The sequence below is a fragment of the Rhinolophus ferrumequinum genome, chromosome 10 (genome assembly GCF_004115265.2).
Source record: "Rhinolophus ferrumequinum isolate MPI-CBG mRhiFer1 chromosome 10, mRhiFer1_v1.p, whole genome shotgun sequence".
In the NCBI taxonomy this organism is placed as follows: Eukaryota; Metazoa; Chordata; class Mammalia; order Chiroptera; family Rhinolophidae; genus Rhinolophus; species Rhinolophus ferrumequinum.
In genome coordinates this window covers 78,402,753-78,427,538 of record NC_046293.1, presented here as the reverse complement: position 1 = coordinate 78,427,538, position 24,786 = coordinate 78,402,753, and the positions used below count along the sequence as shown (strand labels likewise).

At 35.1% G+C, this 24,786-nt stretch overlaps 1 protein-coding gene across 1 annotated transcript; it reads left to right on the top strand.

The window, feature by feature from the left end:
- Positions 1–1,136: 1,136 nt before the first annotated feature.
- RASSF9 (Ras association domain family member 9) lies at positions 1,137–24,426 on the top strand. Its single transcript, XM_033116254.1, has 2 exons — positions 1,137–1,717; positions 23,009–24,426. Exons 1-2 carry the CDS (start codon positions 1,671–1,673, stop codon positions 24,267–24,269), a joined length of 1,308 nt encoding a protein of 435 aa, XP_032972145.1. The 5' UTR covers positions 1,137–1,670; the 3' UTR covers positions 24,270–24,426.
- Positions 24,427–24,786: the final 360 nt, after the last annotated feature.

The following is a 24,786-nucleotide window of genomic DNA, read 5'->3' as shown; positions in this document are numbered from 1 at the left end:
GGCTTATATATAATATTTATGTGCAATTATAAACAATAAATATTTTAAATAATAAATATATGCTATATAAAATACATATAGCTATAGAAATATGCAATATAGAGCACAAGAGAAAAATTACGATAGTAAATATTGGAAAAATGATTTTTTTTTTGAGTTCTGTAGAATTCTGAGTATATCCGTGCATATAAAATTATAGTAACCTTTGAGATTACTTTTTTTGTTTGATGTTGCTGGGGTAGAGGGTGGGCTCCCAAAGAAAGTGTGAGCCATTCATGTTTTCTGCCAAGGCCCAGACATCCACTAGCTTGAAGTGTGATTCAGAATGAACCCACAGTCCTTTGATTAGTTTTCCCTCCCTCCCTTTGCCGCGGAAGCCAAAGATTCAAAGCTTGGCTGCGGGAGGGGGAGGAGGGGCAGGAAGGAAAGGAGTTAGGGGGTCGATATCCTAGGCTAAAACGTCCTGGGAACCCCTCCCCGGGCCTTCGCCCGTGGATAGAGCTTTCCCACGGCCTCGCGGGCTTGGGGAAGCTTGGTCCTCGCTGGGCGGGCCGCCGGCACCGGAGTCCCCTCGCCCTGCTCTGCCCTGGTAGCTCGGGTCGTGGGTTCGAGTTTATGTGGGACCCAGTGATGCCCGCCCACCCTTCGACCTCTGTTGCACGCTTGTCATTGCCTGACGTCCTCCAGGTGCTTACTACCTCCGACTTTACTAAGTTGAGTGAGGGGCGGGAGCAAACAGTTGGCTCTTCCCTCAAACTCTTACTCCCCGAAAGGCACAGTAAATGCCAAAGATGCAGCAAGAGTCGGTGTAAACGCCGCGGGAGCCGGACCCCCAACGCACGCTGGTTCCTATGCCAATGCTGTGATCTGGAGCCCTGTGGTTCTTCAGGTCCGTCAACTTTTGGAAGATGAACTTCAAGAGTGTGGAGGAATGGAGCTGGGGGAAGTTCTTAGGATCATCAAGTCGGGGCTCAGATTCCCAAATGGTCTGTGACCACCTGGATCCGGGCTCCAGCTTCGCTCCTCCCCCTCAATTTTACAGCACAGACTGCCTGGGTTGGGGATGTTTGTGTCGAATCCGTGGGCAAGGGTTCTGGGCCCTCGCTCCTGCTAGCGGTGATCAGGTTACTTTGCACAGACTGGAGCTGCCTGGGAAGTGGGGGTATTTACTTTGAGATCCTTTCATGTGTGCTCAGTTCACCCTGTGTGGCTGGGTGTGGAAAGAAGGGGAGAGGGGTGGTTTCCAAATCCAGTGAAATTCCCATTCCATGGGTATTACCATGCCTGTGGGGTTGGCAGTCCTTAAAGTTTAGCAAGTCTGCAAATAAGTACAGAAAACAATAGAGTCCCCCTCCCTTCCTCTCTCTCTCTCTTTTTTTCTTTTTTCTTTTCCTGCTTCCAAACGCCTTCTTCGAGCCTGAAGCTGGGCAGGTCTCCAAAGGTGTAGCAGCCACAACAATCCCGCAGTTCAAAGTGAAGCAGCAGTTGCACAACTTCCAACAACTCTCTTAGCCGGCTACTAATGAGCTGGAAGCCAGGAACATCTGAGGAGGTGAAGAAGAAGCTTCCAGTCCTCCTGCTTTCACCCTAGAAATCCAGATATCCCCACCCCCACCCCTCAGATAACTTGGAGATAAGGCCGCTGCTGCTGTTCCAGTGCCTGGAGGACCATGGCTCCCTTTGGAAGGAACTTGCTAAAGACTCGGCATAAAAACAGGTAAAGTCCAGCGTGTGTGTGCTCCCGACTTTCTGTGTGAAGGCATGTGTTCTGTGGCGTTTAGATTCTGATCAAAACTGTTCTTGGGGAACAAAGCTGTAGGGAGTTAGGTCTTTTATTTATACTCAGTCGGGGAGGGGAGGATATTGTTCAAGCAACAATGACCGCTGTGGCCAGAGCAAAGATTGCTTAAAATAATGATTACTTTGACTTTTTTGTTTTGTTTCTTTTGGCCAATCCTTGTTCCAAAACTGGCATCACCAAAATCTCTCTTTTGTGTTGCTTTGCGTATTTGAGAGTGTGGGATGGCAAGTTTCATTTTGCTTCAGACAGAATTTTAGTGTATTATAGGAAGACTTAAATTTCTGATGAAGATACAAGTAAAATGCATCAGCCACTAATTAAAATGAAAAAGACAACTGCTGATACAATCCTGCAAAGATGCTTTGGCACCCCTTAGAGTGGGGCATTCCTGAAACGGAAAGTTCCTGAAGTGAAAATAACCTGTAGAGATACTTTTTGTGAACTGGTTCTTTCAAAAATCTTTGAGAACTTCAGGTGGTTTTAGGCATTAAAGGAGGATTCAACCAGCTGCCCTCCTTAATCCTTATTATTAACATTTTATTTTGATTTGATTTGATTTGTTATTTCAACCTTGCAATGCCCATAGTATAAATAAGTACATTTTTCTCCCTTTCTCTCTGTCTGTCTCTCTTTCTCTCTCTCACACACACAGATTTTTCTTGAGTCAGTATGTGTGTTTTAATCCTATTAAATATTTTATTAACATCTCCAATGTTACATTTTCCTGCAGAAAAAAAGTGAGGATAATTTTAGACATGGTCTTCAGTTTTTTAATACATTTATTTTGGCGTAAGGGCTTTTCCACAACTCTTCTCTCAGTCATGCCTGTTTGTACTTGTCATAATTTACTAAGTATACATTTAAAAATATACAATTACATGGTAGGAAATGATACAGTTATTTTAGAGTGTCTTCATGACCATAGAGAGTGGTACAACTTTAAAGTACATCTCCACACTTTATTTTGTGCACGAATATCTACTTGAAGCATTATTTTTAACTCATGAGTTAAAAATAATGCTTCAAGTAGAAACATTAAGTTAGACTAAGTTTGCTTAAGAAACTAAAACAGCAGTAATAATACTATCAAACTGTCTAGCTTTATTTGCTAATAACTTGATAATATATTACACATATGGTAGTTCTGGTAATTAGTGAAACTGGTAAAAGAAATTGTGCATTCTTAAAAAATACATTAGTGATAATTATTACAAATAGATTTTCATCTTAGCGGTGTCAGTGCATTAAAAAAATATTCCAGAAGACTCCCCTTGCCAAAAGAAGATCCTTACTATTTTTTAAATGATTATTCAGTAACATTATTTTTGAATATGTTTGTTTAAATGCTGTCAAAATATATTTGAAAATTACTTTGGGAAAGTTTATGATTTTATAAAACAAGTTATATTTCTGATATACTGATCTTTCTGATTAGTTCAGGGTTGTTACGTGTGTGTTTGTTTTTTGTTTCTTAGTACTATTAATTCAAGAATTTTGTCATTGGTATGCCAAATAGCAGTGCAATAAAACTTGGCATGCACCCCTGTGAGTTTCCCTCAGGGGAGTACTAGTCCAGTTTCATTACCTCAATTTTGCCGCTGCACCATCTACTCCGCCTATAAAACTAGCTTTCATTCAAGGAGGTGAGTACTCATACATTTTTTATACGACATTTTCTGTGCAAAATTATGAAAAAGTGGAAAGAAAAAAACAATAAAGAATGAGTTTCATAGTATTTCAAGTTACTCGGAGAAAATGGAATGGTGCTCCCAAAAGTGACACTTTATTAGAAGCATGCTTGGGCAAAGGTGCTCATAGTGAGGATATGTTTAAGTTCCTGTAATAACTGAGGGCTTCCCTTTACAGATTTGTAGTTTTCCAATCCTTGAGAAAAATGTAAACCAGCGGGGTAGTCAAGGACATAAAAATATGGGTATTTCAAACTAAGCAGTTAATAAGTAATATGGTATATTGAAATAGAACTTGTGTGTGCGTGTGTGTGTGTGTTTAGTATTGCTATGGATGAGGCATTTTTGTTTTGTTCTGTTTTATTTTTTCAGCTTCTCAAAGGTGAAACTACAGGTGAAACTTAGTTACATAATTAAGTGTATTTACCGGTATTCCTTTTACCGGATTCTATAATGATTTAAACAATCCTACTCGGACATATAGAAACCAAATTATCTTTTGTTAAATGATGAGTAATTCATCCTATAATAGAAAATATGATGGATTATAAAATAGTATTCTGATAACAGCCACTACCTTCCTCAAACATATCGTATAAAACTTCTTGTAGCAAGTAAAGGAAGGATTTGAGCAATATATTTCTATATCTTGTGGTGTATAATTTATACAACCAAAAGAACCCCTTGAGCATAATTGCATCTTTATCAGCAGGAAAAAATGTGGATTATTAGAAGGAATATTAGGAATTTGAGATAATAAAATTTTGAGAAATTTGTTTATTGAACTTTCTTCACCTTATTCTCTGTTCATTTTTATTCACTCTTAGAGTAATATTAAAGATTGTTACTTGGATGTTCAATCCAAGATTGAACATCCTGAGATAGTTCTGTAAATATTCCATAATACATGGATAGTTGAGAGTTTTAGAGACAAATGGGACACAAATGAAACTTCAAAATATGAGGCATAAAAACTTTTAAAAGAACACAACCTGTACAGCTTGGAGAGGCCAAGGCCGTATCTGTCTAGTCATCATTGTGTTGTTACACACAGGACTGGCATGTGATGGACCTGTAATACAGTTGTTTAGGTAATTTTGATAACTAAAATTATAATTCATACCCAAAGTAGACCTATAATAATTATTTTACTCTCTATGCATTATCTGATGTCAGCTGGTATTATATAACTGAATATTTTATACAGTTTTGGTTGACATTTAATATAATCCAAACCCAAGGAGTTAGACAAATAATTATATGGATTTCAACCCCAGGTTAATCTTACCCTACCAGATAATCTTTTCTAAATTTTAGAATGTATTTAATTCAAAAATTTTGGAAGCAGTCTTCAGGAAATTTGAGAACAATACATGATCACAAAATGATTGTACTAGATCACACAACATTTTCAAGCTTTTAAATTTCTAACTTTCATATAAATATAACAAATGGAGCCAGTCTAAAATCCTTTGTGTTTACTATCACAATTAATCTTTTACAATTTTCTAATTGTAGTAGCATTTAATATGAAGAGTATAGTTTTCAGAAGACCATTTAATTGCAGGAGATGGATTGTTTACTTTGATTCCAGAATAATACGATGTTCTGTTACTGGATCCCAAAGATTGATGAGTATCTTCTTATGCAACTTATTGTTCAACAAGAAGAATAAAACCATTGGAAAATCTAATATTTTCTTTTCAGTAAACTATTCAAGTTTCTGAAAATATTTTCTAAAAGTTACTAGGTGGATATTGTTTCTCATATAAAAGCCAAAGAAGCAAATAATGAAGCATAACTTCACTTGGTATTCATGTGGACATTTAATAATTGGTTTTAGATTATTAATATATTCAAATATTCACAGAGGTTCCACTTGTGAATGTGATCATCTTTATATTAGATTCTATTTTCAAAATAATGATTGTTTTAAAAGCTAGTGCTACAAAATAGCAACCAGCAACTTTTTTAAAAGTTCAGGACAGTAGAATGTCACTCTAAAGTTTTTGAGGATACTTAGTTGTGAATTGTGATTCTTTGGTGTTTGAATTAAAAAAAAAAATGGGCAAAGAATTGGTTGGACCTTTTATCAAACCTTGCTAGAAGCAGAAAATTGTCATAATAAAGTAGCAATGCATTTATTGGAAATATAAAATAGAAGAGTTCATTTAGGTAATTTGTAAAAGAACAGAAAATTAACAACGGATATGAAAAGATCTACTCTAGTTAATAAGGCCTTTATAATTATTGATAAGTACTATTCGGTCAACTCTTGGCTTTCCGTTAGCTTTTCCTATACCTGTGGACATATGTCTATCCATCATAGGTGATAACAAACTTTGTCATAATGTTACCTTGAAATTAAAAGACTCCAAAAACATATTTGTAATAAATATGTTAGAAGTAAAAACACTGTTCTGTTGTTTAAAATTGATACATAAATTTTGCACTAAAATTTGCTTTAAATCAATTAGAACTTATCTGGCCAAGTTTTTTTTTTTTTTTTTTTTTTTTTTTTTTTTTTTTTTTAACCAGGGGCTTTATATTACTCCTGTAAGTACATCATGCCGCAGACACTTCATCAAAAGGAAGAATTAAGATTTGTGGTTAGAGTAAAAGTTTCTGGCAAGATGGATGTTTTCTTTTTGTCATTAGAAATATGGCAATTTATGAATTCTTCAGAATAGAAAGTTTTTATGTACCATTTTGTTTAACCTTCGATAAATATTTAAAATGTTCCCAAAAGTGGATTGAGAAATACCAGATATTTTAGTATGCATATCTTCTTAGTTCCCAGGAGTTCCTGAAAGAGATTTCCCTTGAGGATACCTGGTAACTTAAGTAGTTACTAGTTGGCAGCAGACAGCTTATTAGGAACAATGACTGGAATGCTTCATTTCTGGCAAAAATATCCTCGGAGCAGTGGCAGCTATGAAATTGAGCTCTAGGTTAAACCTCAAATTGTTACTCAAACAACTCTAAGGCAACTTAAAATCCACTACATAAGATATTTTATTGTGCACTGTGCCAATTCATGACACATGTCAACATGAAAAGCTCTCTAGTGGATTTTTTTTGGAAAAAAAAAAGAGTTTTAAAATGTTTGTAGCTTGTTAATAATTTTGTTTTATGTAATGTCATTATTAGTTGGATGACATAACTTGGAAAGTTTTTATTGGTATGTAATTTCAGGAGATTTGTTAGCAGCTTCCAATAATTTACATAAATGCGGTTCTCTTCTTCCTATTTGAGTTCTCACAGTGGAAGAAAGTTGAAGTAGGTGTATGCGTTTACCTCTTCTATGCACGTGTGGATGCCAGTTCTTGAAAAGAAGTTTCTTTGTCTAGCATACTGGTTTTCTACAGTGAGGCAACATGTTATCTGCACCATGTATATCTGAAAGGAAAAAGTTCAGCTTCTTTCTGTGTCCTAATATTCTTTAATGTATATTTGCTTAGAAGTTTTTAAAGACTTCCTTTTGTCTAAACACACACAGCACATATGACACTGATTTCTTAAGTCAATTATTTACTTTTAAACAGATTTTGATTCTACTCCTGTGGAACTTGTTGTAATATTACACTTTCTAGAGAAAGTCTGCATACTTGTTGATTGTAATTTAAAGCCATTACAAATGTGAATGGTGAAGGGTGAAGTAATTACTTTATGTGAATTCAGTAGTCTTAGGAATATGTTTAGCACTGGCAGTGATAAGCAAGATATTTCAAGGATAAAAATTATCAATGGGTCATAACTATTTAACCTTGTGATGAAATAGTTTGTATAAAATAATTTTTTATGGCTAGACAATATTTCAATTTGCTATCATAATTTATGTAACTGTTCCCAAACTGTTAGAAATATAAGCTGATTTTAAATTCTACAGTACTGTGAAAAATGTTGCTATAAACAACTTTGTGCTTAAAAAGAAAAAATCAGTGGGTATTAAATATGCTGACAAACAAAGAAAATTTTTTCTCAAAGGTTTATGTATGCAGGCTAGAGTACCCTCTGATTTTTTTTTTATAAAGTGACTTAAAGTAGTTATAAAAAAATTCTTATTTGATATAGGCTTATTGAGAGCCAGGGTCTTACCTTTCTTGTTCCTTTCTTTGTAAAGTGAGTATGTGCTCAATAAATATTTGTTGATTGAATAAATAAATTCAACATATACTTTCCAAATACAGCTGGCCCCCATACAGGACTTGGATCAGAATAATAAATCAGTACATTTGCGTTGAATAGATGCATGGGTAGCTTAAAGCATGAATCCAGAAGTTCAAGGTTGATCTCTTACCATCCCTGATCCTAGGCTTAACTGCTCCTTGCTTTCAAACAGTGAAGAGCCACATCTGACAAATAGATACAGTAGTACCTCGGTTTTTGAACGTCTCTGTTGACAAACATTTCGGTTTACGAACGCTGTAAACCTGGAAGTAAATGCTTCGGTTTTCAAACATGCCTCAGAAGTCGAACATGTCATGCGGTTTCCACTCAGTGCAAGATCCTGAGGCCTAGCTGTCGTCTGTATTCGAACATTTCAGAACTCCAACAGTCTTCCAGAATGGATTACCAGAATGGTTTGAAAACCGAGGTACCACTGTACTATAAGAGACTTTACTGAGCTTTTCTTGTAGAAAGCAAACCAAGGTAACTCATTCTTTACTAGGGATACTCTTCCCTTAATACTCCTTGAAGACAACCAAGTATGTAAACCAGTAAGGTTTGGTGGAGAATGGTAGATGGCTACTCTATACACCCCATTGCTGATTGTGTAGCATTTCCTCCTTTTGATATAATGGAAATACTGGGGATGCCAAAAAAATGCATTTTTTTAAAAAAATAAACTTTATTGGGGAATATTGGGGGACAGTGTATTTCTCCAGGGCCCATCTGCTCCAAGTCGTCCTTCAATCTAGTTGTGGAGGGCACAGCTCAGCTCCAAGTCCAGTTGCCATTTTCAATCTTTAGTTGCGGCATCTTATGCTGGGATTGAACTGGCAACCTTGTGTTAAGAGCTCGCACTCTAACCAGCTGAGCCATCCGGCCACCCCTCTGGAAGCTTAGTGGCAGCTCATTGTCTTCAATCTAGCTGTGCAGGGCACAGCTCACTGGCTCATGTGGGAATCGAACCAGCAACCCTGTTGCTCAGAGCTCACACTCTAACCAACTGAGCCATCTGGCAGCCCCAGTATACATATTTTAAGAAAGGGAAAAATTGTATTAAAATTTTAATACTCAATATATACCAATAATAAAAGATGAATACAAGTCATGTGTATATACATTTTTGGGGCCACCCCAACATGATGGTGAAATATTTGTTTTCTCACATGAAAAAAGGATTTATCCTCTTGTATAAAATAATTACAGTTAGGAGACAAAGGAAATATGCTAGAAATAGGCAGAAAAATATCTTGATTAAGAATTCCAGCTCCTTAGTCACATTGCTCTGAGGTCAAAATGAGCTATGTCATTCTTAGTTGTGTGCCCTCGGGCACATACTTAATCTTCCTAATACAACAACAGTAATAATAACATGCAAGGATAAATCCAAGTTTGACAATTGGAGGGGGTGCTCTTTAAGTAAAAGAATGCACAATTATGCATAAAAATATTGCTAAGGTCATTCTGGGGAAGGTCATTCTTAAGTAGCTGATTGTGCAAATGAGGCAGCTCTTATGCTTGTTTCATTAGCTTCAGGGTAAATCCACCTCTGCTAACACTTTTTATAACACTATGTGCCAAGCACTGTTTTAAGTTATTTATATAATACTTAAAATAATGCTGTGAAGAAAGTCCTATTATTTTCCTTATTCTACATCTGAGGCATTTAAGACACAGAGGAGTGCAACAATTATTAAGTGGTAGAAACAGGATTTAAATTCATGCTCTTAACCATTACTGTGTATGGCTTTTTAGGACTAAATTTTGTCATCTCTAAAGTAGACTTAATCCTAACCCATCCAGTAATCTGATTTTATGTAAAAGACTTAACAGAGTGCTAGGACATAATAAAATTTCAGTGAATATATCCTCCTTGTTCAGCCCTGTTTGATTAAAAATGCTATGAAGAAATCTAAGTTTTTAATACTTAAACATGCTGTGGTATTTTGGATTTCGAAATCTCAACTTTGACACACTAGAACTTCTGTATCACCACTAATCTCCTTTCCTCCCTGGATATAAAGAAGTAAATTACTGAATAAAATTAGAAATGTTATACAAAATTACTTTGGATCTTGATGAAACATATGAATTCTAACAGCTTTTACGTTTAATTCTCACACTTTTTTTGAGCCAAATTGTGAGACCATTAGTGATTTAGCAATGCATAGCATAGGATAGTTTAAAAGATATTTCCTTACATGTCTTTGTGGAGTTTTGATAAAAAGAAGAGATACATAATTTAAATGTTTTAACCTTATTTTTGTCTAATAAAGTGAGAGATTGAATTAGCTATTTAAGATCTCTTTCATGTCTAAGTTTCTGTAATTCTAAAGCTTCTATACTCTGCAGAGTGTAATTTAATTCTTTTGTTCTGCTTGTTTACCTTTTCAAGATAACTTTAAAAAAATAGAATTACAAGAAGGATGTTTTTGTGTGTGATTTTATTTTACCTAAAACATGATGTATTGTCACATAACATCCATCATGAAAGGTAGCATTATGGTAAAAGTCAACTGTGTTTATTTCTACTTATAAACAGATATGATTAAGTTATAAAATATAATATCTAAGAATTATGGAGTGTTTACTATTTGCTAAGCATTATTTAATTTTAGTAATACGAATATATGAATGTTATGAGTAGCTATCTTTTCTCTGGATTTGGTATTGTACCAGACATGCAAAGACACAACCCCATTCCTAAGAAATTAAACTCCTAGTTGAGAAAACAGCATTATAGTTAAATATCGCACGCACGAACTTATTTTTAAATCACTCTTCCATGGGAAACTATCTTTGACAGGGTAGATAAAAGCACAGTTTTATGCTACCATTAAAATGAGAACATACTCTCTGGGAGTTGAGGAAAGCTGTTTCTCTCTAGAGTAGGTGCTCAATAAATGTTTTTGATTGACTCTAAGTAGTAGTATATAAGAGAGAAGCAAATGGAGGTAAAGGAAAATAAAGAGAGCATAATCATAATTAGATAGCATTTATTAAACTCCCACAGTTAGGTGACAAGTTTGGACAAGAGGAGGGAACACAATAAGATACATAAAAAGATGTAGGAGGGGGCTGAAACACACAAAGCTAAGACTGACTCAGGATAATCAAAAGAGAAGAATCTGGAAGTGTATGAAAAATGTTAAGGATGTGTTTATATAACATTATTAGACTTAGTCAACTGTAGTTGACTGATGTTCATTCTCATAATCATTAAATTGGTCAGTTTAATCATTTCGTAGAATTGAGTTATTCTATTTTGTGGCTCTTTTACATTTTAATTTTATTAATGCAGATAGTGGTCCAACTGCAGCAAATTTTCATGCTCATTAATTATGGTGTGTAATGGATAGTAGTTTTGTGTCTGAGGCTTATTGGTATTCTGCACAGTGTATGCTTGTTGTTCTTGACCACTGACTAGGACATTTTATAGCCATCACAAATACCGTTAGTTACTCTAATGCTCCTTATTTACTCCGACCTTTTTTTCAAACCCTTGGGAAATCCCCTACATTATGGTTAACTGAGGGTATTTATGATTTAATAGCAGTACATTAGTTTGGGGAGACCACAGTTTTCCATAGGACAGCCTGAGGATACCTATTTTTAGTTTTGCACATAGGACCTTACATTTGCCTGGAGGCTCTGAGAGGTGCTATTAAAAAACAAATGTGGGTATTTCCATGGGGTAGACATATAATACTACAATCTCATATGAAGAAAAGAGTTGTCCACAATTAGAAAAAGCACTTATGAAATCACCGTGGACCTTTGAGATTCCATCGTTTTTAATTGTACAGTAAGTTAGGCATTTTATAGCAGTGGACCTTAAAGTATTAGCCTTGGTTTTTTGACTGCCTGCTCTTCTACTCTAGCATTGAAAGTCAAAATTCTTTCTAGAACTATTGATAACACGCATGAGACTTAGACTAAGTTACTTTAAAAAAGAATGTTGATTATTTTTAGTGCTTCTACTTTTACTTAGGAGAACTTGCTGTAATCACAGTTTAGAGGATTAAATACAATGGCAGCTTGTGCTATATAATACTTTCTGAAGTCTGGAAATGCTATAGTAGCATGAGCTTAGAGTGCAGTGGTGGACAGGCAGATAATAAACAAACAATAAGTGAAACAATTTATTTTTTTCAAGTATTGTTTCAAACAGGAAATTGTGGATACCAACTACTGTTACGAGTCACTATGGAGGCCAAATTTATAGGAATTCAAAACTGAGTGAACAGGGCAGTAGAAAATATCAGGATGGAAAAAAGAATCAATGAAAACTACAATTTTGGGTCTGCATGGGAATATAGTGTATCATCATAAAGAACAGAAAAAATGGTAAGGGAAATTTGGGGAGGGAAGGACATCAAGGTGAAGAGTGAAAAAAATTCAAGGTTATCATTTGACTGTTTCCAAATAGTCCACCTCCAAACACCAAATACTCCACCTCCAAACACCTGGTGTTTGAACATGCTGCACCTGAGATGGAACTTGGTGAAAGCAGCCTTTCATCCAACCTACTCTGATGCCTCCTGACATCCATGTGGGGCTGATTAATAAGGGACGTACTGCACCTGGAATGGGTCTTTAAAGGCAAAACATACTGGTTTTCCAGTCAGGGCCTTCAAACTGACTAATCCGATGTTAAACCCACTCAATCTCCATGAAGCATTTAGCAGCCATCCTTTCAGTGACCCTTTAATCATCACCTTTGGTTGAAATGGCTTCCAAACGTGGCCATCACTTCCACGGAGTGTAAATTTATTCTATTTAAAGACCATATTATAATTACGTTTTTATCCCCTAGAGAATCTGACACAGAGTCATTGTTTAGATATTGGAGTTCAAAGAATATTTTCGTATTTAAATAAATAAAATCTAGATCTTTAGTGGCAATAATATATCTAGGTCAAAAATTGGCAATATATTTTTTTGTGTGTGTAAAAGGCCACATAATAAATATTTTAGGTTTTTTGGGGCCCTATTGTCACCTTCTCAACTACTCAGCTCTGTCAGTGTAGTGTGTAAACAGCTGTAGACAATACATAAGTAAGTGGGCATGACTATATTACAAAAAAACTTTATTTACAAAAAGAGGTGGTGAGACAGTTGTAAACACCAGGCCCTCGTTAACTGAGGCATTCCCTTCATTTACCTCCCACCCCTTTTATAATCCTACCTCCCTACTCCCACCCCACCCCTACTCCAAAACTTAAACTTTTAACATCTATATGTTAGGCACTTAGACTTCAAAGATGAAAGACTCAGTCAAGGACCTGACTGGAAAACTAGCAAAAAACAAAGTAGCACGCTATTACTGAATGTTACTGGGTTCTGTAGAAGTGTCGAAAATAGACACCCATTTCCATCTGGAATGATGAAAGTGGGGTTATTCAGAGAAGGTAAGGAAATTTTCCTAGAGGAAGCAATATTTGAAGCAGAATAAGAGTTAATCAGATGGAGAAGGAGGAAAAGGGTGTTTCAGGCCAAGGAAACAGATTATGGAAAAGCCCAGTGTGAAAACAAAAGCATGGCAGATATAGTTTAATCCAGTCTAGGAATAAACAGTGTGATATATGTGTCAGTCACGTTATCCTCATATTAGATCTGTCAGAGATCAGCAAGAAGTTAGGAATGCTAGATGAATGCATATTAAAAAGTGCTTGGATATGAGCTGGAAGAACCAAATCATGGAAGGAACCCTAGATCAGGCATCAGGCAGGAGAGATAGGTGGGGGGTGGAGGGGGAGAGAGAGAGATAGAGAGAGGGAAGGAGGAGAGGAGAAGGGGTGAGATGGAGAGGAAGAGAGTAAACAGACTTAAAATGAAGGACTTGGGAGCCATTTAAAGATTTTAATCAAGGAAGGTAGACAATTAGATTGCAGTTTAAAAGGGCAGTCTGGCAATATTATGGAGCACAAATGTGAAGTGGGCAAGAGTTTATAATACAATATGTAATAGCCTACTAGAGTAATCTGTTGTAAAACTTAGAGTTGTCTGAATTGTAGTAATGGCGACAGATATGAGGGCACATATTAGAGACATTTGGGAGGAAGAATAAAACAGGAATGATAGAAAAAAGAATCTAAGAAGACTGCCAATTTTCAAGCTTGAGAGAAAGGGGGATAGTGATTACAATCAGTAAGATGAGAAATCAAGAGATGGAATAGTTTGGGAGATGAGAGGATTGGATGATGAATTAGTTTTGATAGGTCAAATTTGAACTGACTGTGGGTTATACAAATATATCAAGTAAATGCAAAACAAAGGAAGTTGGGAATATGGTCTAGAGTTCAAGGGCAAATACTTAGATTTGGGATCTATCATCATGTAGTTGGTTGATAAAAGTGTGGGAGCTATTACAGTCACCCATAAAATATGTATAGTGAGACAAGAAATGAGTCATAGAAACCTTGGGGGATGCCAGTCATATCAATTATTCTTTACTGCATAATAAAACATCTTAATAATCAATGGCTGAAAACAAAAATTTATTATTTGTCATGATTTTGTGGGTAAACTGGGTGGTTCTGCTGGCTTTACCTGGGCTCTCATGAGCTGTGGATTGGCTGAGGGCTAGGTTCAGACAGGACAACTGGGATGGCTGGGTCTCTGTCTCTGTATGGTCTTTCCTCTCAGGCTTCTTCATCAAACATTAGTCTCAGAACAGCATTCCAAGAGGAAGAAAGCAGAAGCTGCAAGACTTCTTGAAGCCTGGACTCCAGAACTAATACACGTTTTTCACCACATTCTATAGGCTATACATAGCACGTCCCAAGGTCTATTCAAGGGGGAAGAAATAGACTCCATCTCTTGATGGAAGGAGCTGTGTGAGGAATTTTTGACCATGTCTACATGACACCTACATTTATTGAATATGCAAAGGAAGGAAGACTCGTGTGGGAACTGAGAAGAAACTGGAAAGATAAAGGAAGAACCATGGAAAGTGAAATCAAGAATTCAAGCAATGACTTGCTGCAAGAATAGGAGGGGAAGGGTCACAGTGCATCATATTACAGAAAGGTCAAATCAGATCCGCGCCAAAATGGCTATTGGGTTTGGCAATTAGGAAGTCTCTGATAAACCTAAGAAAAAATGTATTTGTTGGGCGTGGGTGGGGATGGTGGATTGTTGTTATTGTAAAGTGCTGAACTAGTGAAAGTGACCGTGGATTGCTATTCGTGTTTGTGAAGGAAAGGTAGTTAAGGTGAATATGTGATCAAATGATGGTTATTATTAATATAATGTGACAGGATCATAGGAAGGACCAGAGGAACATGTAGAAGATAAAGAGTTTGAGAAAGGATGAATTATGAAGCAAAGTCCTAGAGGAGGGGGAAGCAGTGAAATTCAGAGCATATTCCAATTGGAGGTCACATTTTATTACAGTGTATTATAAAGTATGTTCAGAAAAATCAAAAGTCAGGGATAAAGGAGCTCATCTTGCATTTCCCGCTATCCCACAGATAATTCAAATTCTTAACATATTTCTATGATATTCAAATATGCCAACATATCTCAGAACACATCTAGAGAGGAAAGAGTAGGTAGCTGCAGGCAGATACAAGCTGAAAATCACCATCATTAGGAAATATCTTCCACTAAGAAGTCAAAACCAATTATGGACTTAGCTGCCAAAAGGAAAACAAATGTTAATTGTTGACATAACTACAGCTATCATTAAACTAAATTTCAGGCTAGGTAACTTTCCTTTAATAAATATACTTATGCTTTGTTGTCATGAAATATTTGTCTACAAAGTACACATCAATAAGGAAACTTTAGGTATTTACCAGGCCCAGGTAACACTGGGAAGGAAGCACTAGACTTTCCAATGAGATTAGATATTTTCTTAGCATTTGATCTGGTAAAAACCACATGTTAAATATTTGCATTTTGATTATAATCAATTTCCGGAATCTGAACTATGAACTTCGTTTACTTAACCACCAGTAGTCTCCAATTCACATTCTTTACACATCTCCTTCCCTTCTCTCTGTTTATGGGAATTATGTATTATAGCTACCCTGCAATTATGGAATATTTAGGATTTTTCTTATCCTCTATGACTGGCATATATTATTACTTTCTAGAAAATTAAACTGGCATCAATAGAGAATAAAACTACAGATAGATAGATAGATAGATAGATAGATAGATAGATAGATATAGATATCTTATATCTACATCTATCTATATATAGTATTTTCAGGTTAATTTTAATTAATTATTAACTCTCCCAGTTTTTCATAGGACAATTAATTTTCTGAAGGACTCCAATTTTAAAAATATTTTAATAAAATATAAATGGTTTGTGTTTAGTGAAAACTTATAAATAGCATGTTGTATTCTGGTTGTGTTCCTTGCTATGGCTTTGAATTGCATACTGATATTAGAATAAAATAAACTTCTATCTTTTGAGGAATATAAATGTGTTCTGAGGTTTAATAAAAATTTTGAAGGGAATTTATTGTATGTTAAGAAAATATTAGGGACACAACTCTCATTTCCCTGTGGAATGAGAATTTTGACTGAAAAACATTTATTTACTTGCAACTTCATGGAAAAAACATGACAATATCTTAACTTGGCCAAAAGGCTGATAAAATATAAAACAGTTAGTAGCCCTTGCTTTGTATTCAGCAATCAGAAAGCACCAATAACCAGGATTTTTGTTCGTTTGTTTGTTTTTTATATTGTGTTATATGCCAATTCATTTGCAGAATAGTGACTTCAGGACAGTATTAGAGTACAGATTGCCTTCTGAATAACCAAAACATGATAATATCATATTCAGTGTACTTTTATTGACGAGGTATTTTTAAAGGCTGTTCCTGACTTATCTAGGCATATCTTACATGCCTGTAACTTCCCCAGCCTTAACTAGCTGAGATTTTTCTCTCATTTCCCATAGTTGTCTCCGGTGAACTTCCGTTTTCATCTTGTAAAGACTGCAGGTATTGTCTTGGCTTCCTCTTACCCCAAATTGTAGGTGTTTAGAAAACTCCATTCCTAATTCTGGTCTTTGTTTGCCCCCTCTGTGGAGAGCTGAATAGATTATAAAGAAGGAATAAGAGATAAATAAATGAAAACCCCTTCTGTTGACTCCAGACCCCCACCACGCCCCTGGCATGGCGTTGGTCTCCTTGACGATTCCCATCATGTCATTTCATCTACACATCTTTTTACCCCAAAATCCCCTCCCCATATGTGGCAGCCAGGTGTTCAAATACTGATTATTAAAGAAAAAGGAAGATTTACTAGGCCATGAATCTAAGTTCTTTTCTGAGCTAAAATCAACCCTATTCTAATCTAAATAAGGTTTGCATTCTGTAGCATCTAAATACAATTATCAGTGTTCATTAGGACCAGCTCTGGGATTAATAGAGAGAAATCCAGTTGGGCAGGATTAGTGATAACAAGTATAAGGATTGCCTATGGCTTGAAGGACGAATAAAAAAGTTCCATTTGTATTGCATGAAGTCGAATGCCAACTTTCATCATTTATTTTAGACTACTTGAGATTGGAAGTGTTTCCCTTGTTTGTAATTTTTGCTTTCATATAGTTGCTCCAGAGATGTAAAGAAAAAAGCATAAAGGTGAAGCTGCAATGAAAGTATATTTTGTTGGAAATCTGGAACAGAATTTCTCAACAGCACCACTAGCGACATTTTCGGCTGGATAATTCTTTGCCATGAGGCTGCTGTTCTGTGGACTGTAGGATGTTTATGTTCCTGGCTTCTACCCACTGGATGCTAGTAGCACCCTCAGACTCTAATGTGAAAATCAAAACTGTGTCTACACATTGCAAAATGTTTCCTGGGGGGGCAAAACTCACCCCTGGTAGAGAAGCACTGGTTTAGAAGGAGAGAATCTTCAGTTTAATGAATAAGTAATGGTAGTGAAAAAGAAACAGGGAAGTCTTTGGGCAGTGAGTCAAGACACATAATTTCCCAGAAATTCACAGTTATTTTCTTCTTCGATTTGATGTATCGTTCCATTAAATCTCCAGGCAGATGTGCCACCAATAACTTAGACATGGAAAAGCTCCACCTTTTGATTTCAAGCATAGAGTGCAGTCAAGCAATAAAAAAAAAAAAAACCCTAAAAAAACACATTTCCCATCAAATCACTCCTACACATGGCAGCTAGATAGTGCCAGTATCATACTTCCCAGGCTGGCCTAGGACATGATTGTATCAGGTTGTCTGGAAAAATACATTCAGAGGTCCAAATATTTTCTATAAATATCTATAGCTTGCATTCTGGTATTCATATACTTGGTTTTAGAAGCATGCAGTATTTATTCTTAATTAGTAATTTATCATTTTAATGATTTTTGTTTGAAAATAAGACTTAATGTGAAGTATTTGTCCTGATAAGTTTATCCATCAAATTTCAATGGAACTTTAATGTCTATTATATATAGGAAGAAATGTTGCTCTTGATTTATTCTCCTGCATCCCAACTTCAACGTCTTTTTCCTCTGGACAACTGAATAAAGATGGTCCAATATTACCCATTTATCTCTGCCAGAATCGTTTTCCTGTAAATATCTGACGCATATGTGTTATGGGATCTTCAATTTGGCATTGAAATATTATATTTAATATTTCATCTTAACTTCCAGACATAAATGGCTTACTTATTCCCTAATCCTTTGTACAAAATAGTCAGTGGAAGTTTGTTGAAGAAATATTTGTATTAATGTTTCATTTGTACTTACAAGCCAGTTCATCTTAATTCTCTGTAATTGTTTTTGAGGTGTTAAAATTGTTTATCAATGGGGAAATATTTTTAAGTTTCTGATTGACAGTAGAGTAAATCAAAAAGTATCATATTTAATTTTCACTATTATTTCAGAGTGAATATGGAAAAGTACTTGAAGTGAGGGTAACACATGCTGTTAAAGTGTTTTATTTATCATGTAAATTTTCTTAAATTTTTGATGAGGATATTATAAAAAGGAAAAACTGAGTAATGAGATAATTGTAGAAGAATAATCATATATATATTGGTACAATGAGCTTCATTAGCACAATGTTAATTAAATTAATTATAAATCAGAAGAAGATTAAAATAATTCTCAGATTATATTAATGATGTTTTTAAATGTCTCTTATTAGCTCAAGAGTTTTATTGAAGTGTACATGCAAAAATATTGACTAGTTGAAACAGGTGAAAAAATATTGTGGGGTAGGTTGGAAAGTATTTATAAAATAATATTATTAGCTATTGTAGCAAGTTCAATAATGTTACTGAATAACAATACAAAAAAGACTACACCCTGCTCTGCATTAAATAATAATAACAGTAATTTTATTGCTAAGCAACAAAAAATATTTCCATGAGAACCTTAGGATATATTCAATATTATCAGGGGTTTTTTTTGTATGTGTTTTTAAACTATTTTTTTTGTGTGTGTGACTTTATTTGAATATAATTCACATACCCTACAATTCCTCATTTAAAGTGTACAGTTCACTGTTTTTTATTATATTCACAGAGTTGTGCAACCATCACCACAGTCAATTTTAGAACATTTTTATTGCCTCAGAAAGAAACCCACCATCCTTTAACTGTAATCCCCAAATCCCTCATCCTTTCCAGCCCTAAGCAACCACTAATCTGCTTTCTCTGTAATTTTACCTTTTCTGGACCTTTCGCACAAGTAGAATCATATAACATGAGGTCCTTTGTGACTAGATTTTTTCACTTAGAATGAAATTTTCAAGACTCATCCAGGTTGTATTATATATCAGTGCTTTATTCCTTTTATGACTGACTAATATTCCATTGTATGACTGTACTACATTTGGTTTATTTATTCATTAGTTGATGGATGTTTGAGTCATTTCTACTTTGGGCAATTATGAATAATGCAGAAAACCTTGTACACAAATATTATCAAATTTAATAAAGTATTAAAATATATATATAACTAAAAAAGTATGTGCATGAACAATGTCATAAATATATACTACATAATTATAGAGATAGAGTAATATATATTTAGAATCTGTAGTAAAATCTGTTGAATAGTGTTTCAAATTACTTTTAACACAGTCTCAAACGAGTGAAACATAGTAAAAGATGATTGTGTGAAACAGTTATGTGTTGATGGGAGTATAATTTAGATATTAAGAGCATTATTTGTTTTCTTATGAACTATTCTTGAACGAGACAAACTAGTTCAAATCAAGTCGAAACAAAACCATAATCTTATTCAGCTTACCCCTAAGAAACATACAGAAAACAAAGCAAAGCAAAGCAAAACCAATTATACTCTTAAGCCAGCAATGTATGTATTTTTATTTTGTTGCATCAGAATTGGAGGTTATATGTCTTAACTAGTAGATTTAAATAATTAGGTAAGAACTGCTTGTTTCATTATGTTACATGACAAACCAATTTATCTAGTCTAAATTTGTATTTTTAATCTTTTTTGTGTATGTGTTTGTATATAGTAAATTTCCAACGGTTGAGAAGGAAACATTTTATTTAGTGTCAGTTCTAATGTTAAATCCTTTACATCAGATAACTAGGTTTGCATGGGTCTATGACCAAATGAAAGTAATTATTTCTAAAAAGTAATGATTAAGATTTCTAAATTGGTTTAATTTTGATGAATATTTATTTTACATCCTTACTATATTTTTTATTTGAATGTTCTGTTTTAAAAAATGAAATGAAGCTGAGAGTCATCAGTCGAGCTTCTGGAAACCACTGATGTAATAAGAAAGTTGACGCTGGAATTGACACTCAAGTATTCCCTTCCCAACTCTAGCACTCTTTCCCACAATAGGCCAGGGACATTGTCTTATATATCATATATGTCTTTATATCACCCACATGTCCATGACAGTCCCAGACACAGAGAAAGTGCTCAGGAAATATGTCCAATTAATATACAGAAACTCAATTGAAGCCATATGACAAAATAAATACAGTTTTCGAAATCTTCAGCCTGCTACAAAGTAGAACTTAAACATTGATCAAGCTTATACTAGGTATGAAAGATTTATTGTCTAAATTCAGTAATGAAGGGTCATTACTTAAACATGTTTAGTCAAGTGGCTGAATTTTTTAAAAATTATCTGGTTTGAATGATGGTTATGAAAATTTCTCAAAATATTTAGAAATAACTGAGACAAGAAAATACAAGTACATTTAGTGTAGACCTAAAATACTTACATACATACATACATACATGCATACATGCACACATAAATAAATAACAAAAACGGTTTGCAACTAGACTGTGAGGTTACTAATAGAGGCACTAACTTTCTCATATGTGATATGGAAATAAAATTATATTCCTGGATCATGCCTAGTGACCATTAGTGCCACATTATCCACATAAGCTAAAAACAAACAGATCTCTAGGGAAAGTCATAATATACAAGAACGTGATCCTTCCAAAACAAGAAGGATTCCAATTGGAGAAGGGATCGTGGGAGAATTTCCATATACACAATTACTATTATTCTATACTAAAGAATTCCTTGATCTCTGCCTCCCAGTCTTCTTTACAGTTATCGTGTAGGGGTGAAGATTTTATAGGTCATGTGTCATCCTTAGCTACAGACCCAGAATTGATCTTTCCCAGCCAGAAAATGGAACAGGATATAGAGACCACTCTATGACACTCTATGAAGTGTGTGTGTGTGTATATATATATATATATATATATATATATATATATATATGAGAGTTTTGTCAGCACCCAGGTCGATCAGAAATCTCTTTTATTACATCAGAGCAGGGACAGGATGAATAAAGAAAAGGCATAGGAAATAACACATTTCCACACACTTTTCCATTGGGAAAAGTCCTTCCTTGACCAGTTGACTGCTCACATGGGGCACTATGTTCCCATTGTTTTCAAAGACTAATTTATGTGATGAAGTTCTTAAAAATATAGTATATTTTACAATTTTTTTTCCAATTTAATCCATATGTCTAAATCATCAAACTTGTAAACTTGTGTTTATAGTGTAATGGTTAGAACTGCACCTGGAGCCAGCTTTCTTGCTAAGGTTTGAATCCTCACTGCACTAGTAACTGTGTGACCTTAGGAAAGTTACTAAAACTCCCTGTGCTTTGGTTTCTTTACCTGTAAATTGGTGATAATATTATTCCCTACCTTACAGAATTGTGAGGATCGAATGACTTAATATATGTAAGAGCTTAGAACAGTGCCTGGTACATATTTAATGTTTTATAATTGATGTTTATTATCTTTATTGGTGCTTCTTTTTTAAAAGGATTTGTTTTAAAGTTTAACGCTAAAACATACTATAAAATAAAGATGTCCTTAGTTTTAGTGTCATAGCTATTCCCATTATCTCATAAAATTGATAATTATGACAATTACTCAATTTTGCTCATTTTCAACTGAGCCTCCCTGCCATTACTTTTTGCCCTTTTTCCAGTCCATTCCCTAAACAGAAAACATAGATTAGATCACGTAAAGCATAGATACGTAAATCATAGATTAGATCATATCCACCCTCTGCTTAAAACTTAAACCAGCAACAACTCCCAACTCCACTCTCCTCAGCCTCTGATTACAGTCACATTCTTTCCTTTGGGGATTCTTCCCTTAGGCCTCTGATTGTTTTTTCATAATTTATGTCCCTATTCAAATGTCACCTTCTTAGAAAAGCCTTTCCTAAACACCCGAAATAAAACTGACTTCTCCTTCTTCCAAGTCATTCTCTATCCCTTTATATGGTTTAATATTCTTTCTAGCATTTACCACTCTCTGATATTATGTTAATTACACATTTGTGTCTGTGTTTTCATCTCCTTTATTGTGGTATCTTTCGAATCTTCAGACGTATCTGGTACATGGTTGGCATGCGATAAACATTTGTCGAGTGAAAGAATGACAGTTTTTAATGATGGACTATTTTTGATTCTATGACTCCAATATCATTTCACCATTCCTACCTATGCTACCAAATGCTTCTCTAGTCCTAAGTCTCCAGCAATAAAAGTCTTATTTTGTCTCCTCTTATTCATCTCCACGTTGATTATTGTCTTAACTCTAACAGTTCTAACTGTAGTTTTATTCTGTCTGCCTTCTAAAGATAAATTAGCCTCAGGTGTCTTTGAAGACAATTTGCTCTTTCTGGAGCCCACTAGGAAATAAAAAGGAAATTAAGATATTTCCCATGGTTTTGAGATTTTTTCTTTTCTTGCAGTAAAACTTCTGATTCTTACCTAGTGTCAACCTCAGATGCATCTTTCTTTAAGGGTATTAAAGTTAAACCATCTTTCTGAGTTTACACAGGCGATGACAGAAATATAATGTGCTTTGTTTTTCTTTCAGATCTCCAACTAAAGACATGGATTCAGAAGAGAAGGAAATTGTGGTTTGGGTTTGCCAAGAAGAGAAGATTGTCTGTGGTTTAACTAAACGCACCACCTCTGCTGATGTCATCCAGGCTTTGCTTGAGGAACACGAGACTACATTTGGAGAGAAACGATTTCTTCTGGGGAAGACCAGTGATTACTGTATCATAGAAAAGTGGAGAGGCTCAGAACGGGTTCTTCCTCCACTAACTAGAATTCTGAAGCTTTGGAAAGCATGGGGGGATGAGCAGCCCAATATGCAATTTGTTTTGGTTAAAGCGGATGCTTTTCTACCAGTTCCCTTGTGGCGGACAGCTGAAGCTAAATTAGTGCAAAACACAGAAAAACTGTGGGAGCTCAGCCCAGCAAATTACATGAAGACATTACCACCAGATAAGCAAAAAAGAATAGTCAGAAAAACTTTCCGAAAATTGGCTAAAATTAAGCAGGACACAGTTTCCCATGATCGAGATAGTATGGAGACCTTAGTTCATCTGATTATTTCCCAGGACCATACTATCCATCAACAAGTCAAGAGAATGAAAGAGCTGGATCTGGAAATCGAAAAGTGTGAGGCCAAATTCCATCTTGATCGGGTAGAAAATGATGGAGAAAATTATGTCCAGAATGCATATTTAATGCCCAGTTTCAGTGAAGTTGAGCAAAAGCTAGACTTACAGTGTGATGAAACCCAGATTCTGGAGGACCTGAGTGAAAGTGGTGGAATCATACAGCTGGAGGAACGACTAACGTATTACAGAATGCTCATTGATAAGCTCTCTGCTGAAATAGAAAAAGAGGTCAAAAGTGTTTGCACTCAGATAAATGAAGATGCAGAAGGGGCAGCTGCAAGTGACCTTGAAAGCTCTAATTTAGAAAGTGTTAAGTGTGATTTGGAGAAAAGCATGAAAGCTGGTTTGAAAATCCACTCTCACTTGAGTGGCGTCCAGAAAGAGATTAAATATAGTGACTCATTGCTTCAGATGAAAGCAAAAGAATATGAGCTCCTGGCCAAGGAGTTCGGTTCACTTCATATTAGTAACAAAGATGGATGCCAGCTAAAGGAAAACAGAGGGAAGGAGTCTGAGGTCCCCAACAACAGTGGGGAGGGTCCTTCCTGTACTCAAAGAGTATTTAACATATATACAAATGACACAGACTCGGACACTGGTATCAGTTCTAACCACAGTCAGGACTCAGAAACAACTGTCGGAGATGTGGTGCTGTTGTCAACATAATTCGAATGACTTCTTTCTGACCTACTTGAGTGTCGTTCATGTTTGTTTAATTTAATAGGAAACTTTATTCTAAATATTACATTCTAAAAATAATGTAAATCATGTTAAAGTATTCAGTAGTTAATAAAAACTATAGAAATTTGTAAGTTTGTTTTTGTTTTAAGATTTCCAATGTGACCTAATTATGACAAATTCAAAAGAAGAATTGTGTTTAGGAATGCGGCACAATAGCTTGCAGGTGTGTAACAGAAATAATTTGGTGGGAATTACAGTCTCCCATAGCTTCTGCAAGAAATGATTTATACAAATTTAAAACTAATTCTTAATATTAGACAGTCAATATATGGAAACAATACAGATGAACAACTAAAATTAAAATGTGCTGTAATATATTTTTCAGTGCTGTATCATTGAAATTTTTAAATTTGTGAATTACATGACAGCTACTCTATTGTAATTGTATTAATTTAAGATTATTTTTCTCATTATACTTAGAATGTACATCACCTCTGTCACT

Bases quoted from the DNA above. Each gene is read 5' to 3' on its own strand.
- RASSF9 (XM_033116254.1), top strand. From the start codon at position 1,671: ATGGCTCCCTTTGGAAGGAACTTGCTAAAGACTCGGCATAAAAACAG. The intron at 1,718-23,008 runs GTAAAGTCCAGC...TTTTTCTTTCAG, and splicing joins AAGACTCGGCATAAAAACAG to ATCTCCAACTAAAGACATGG.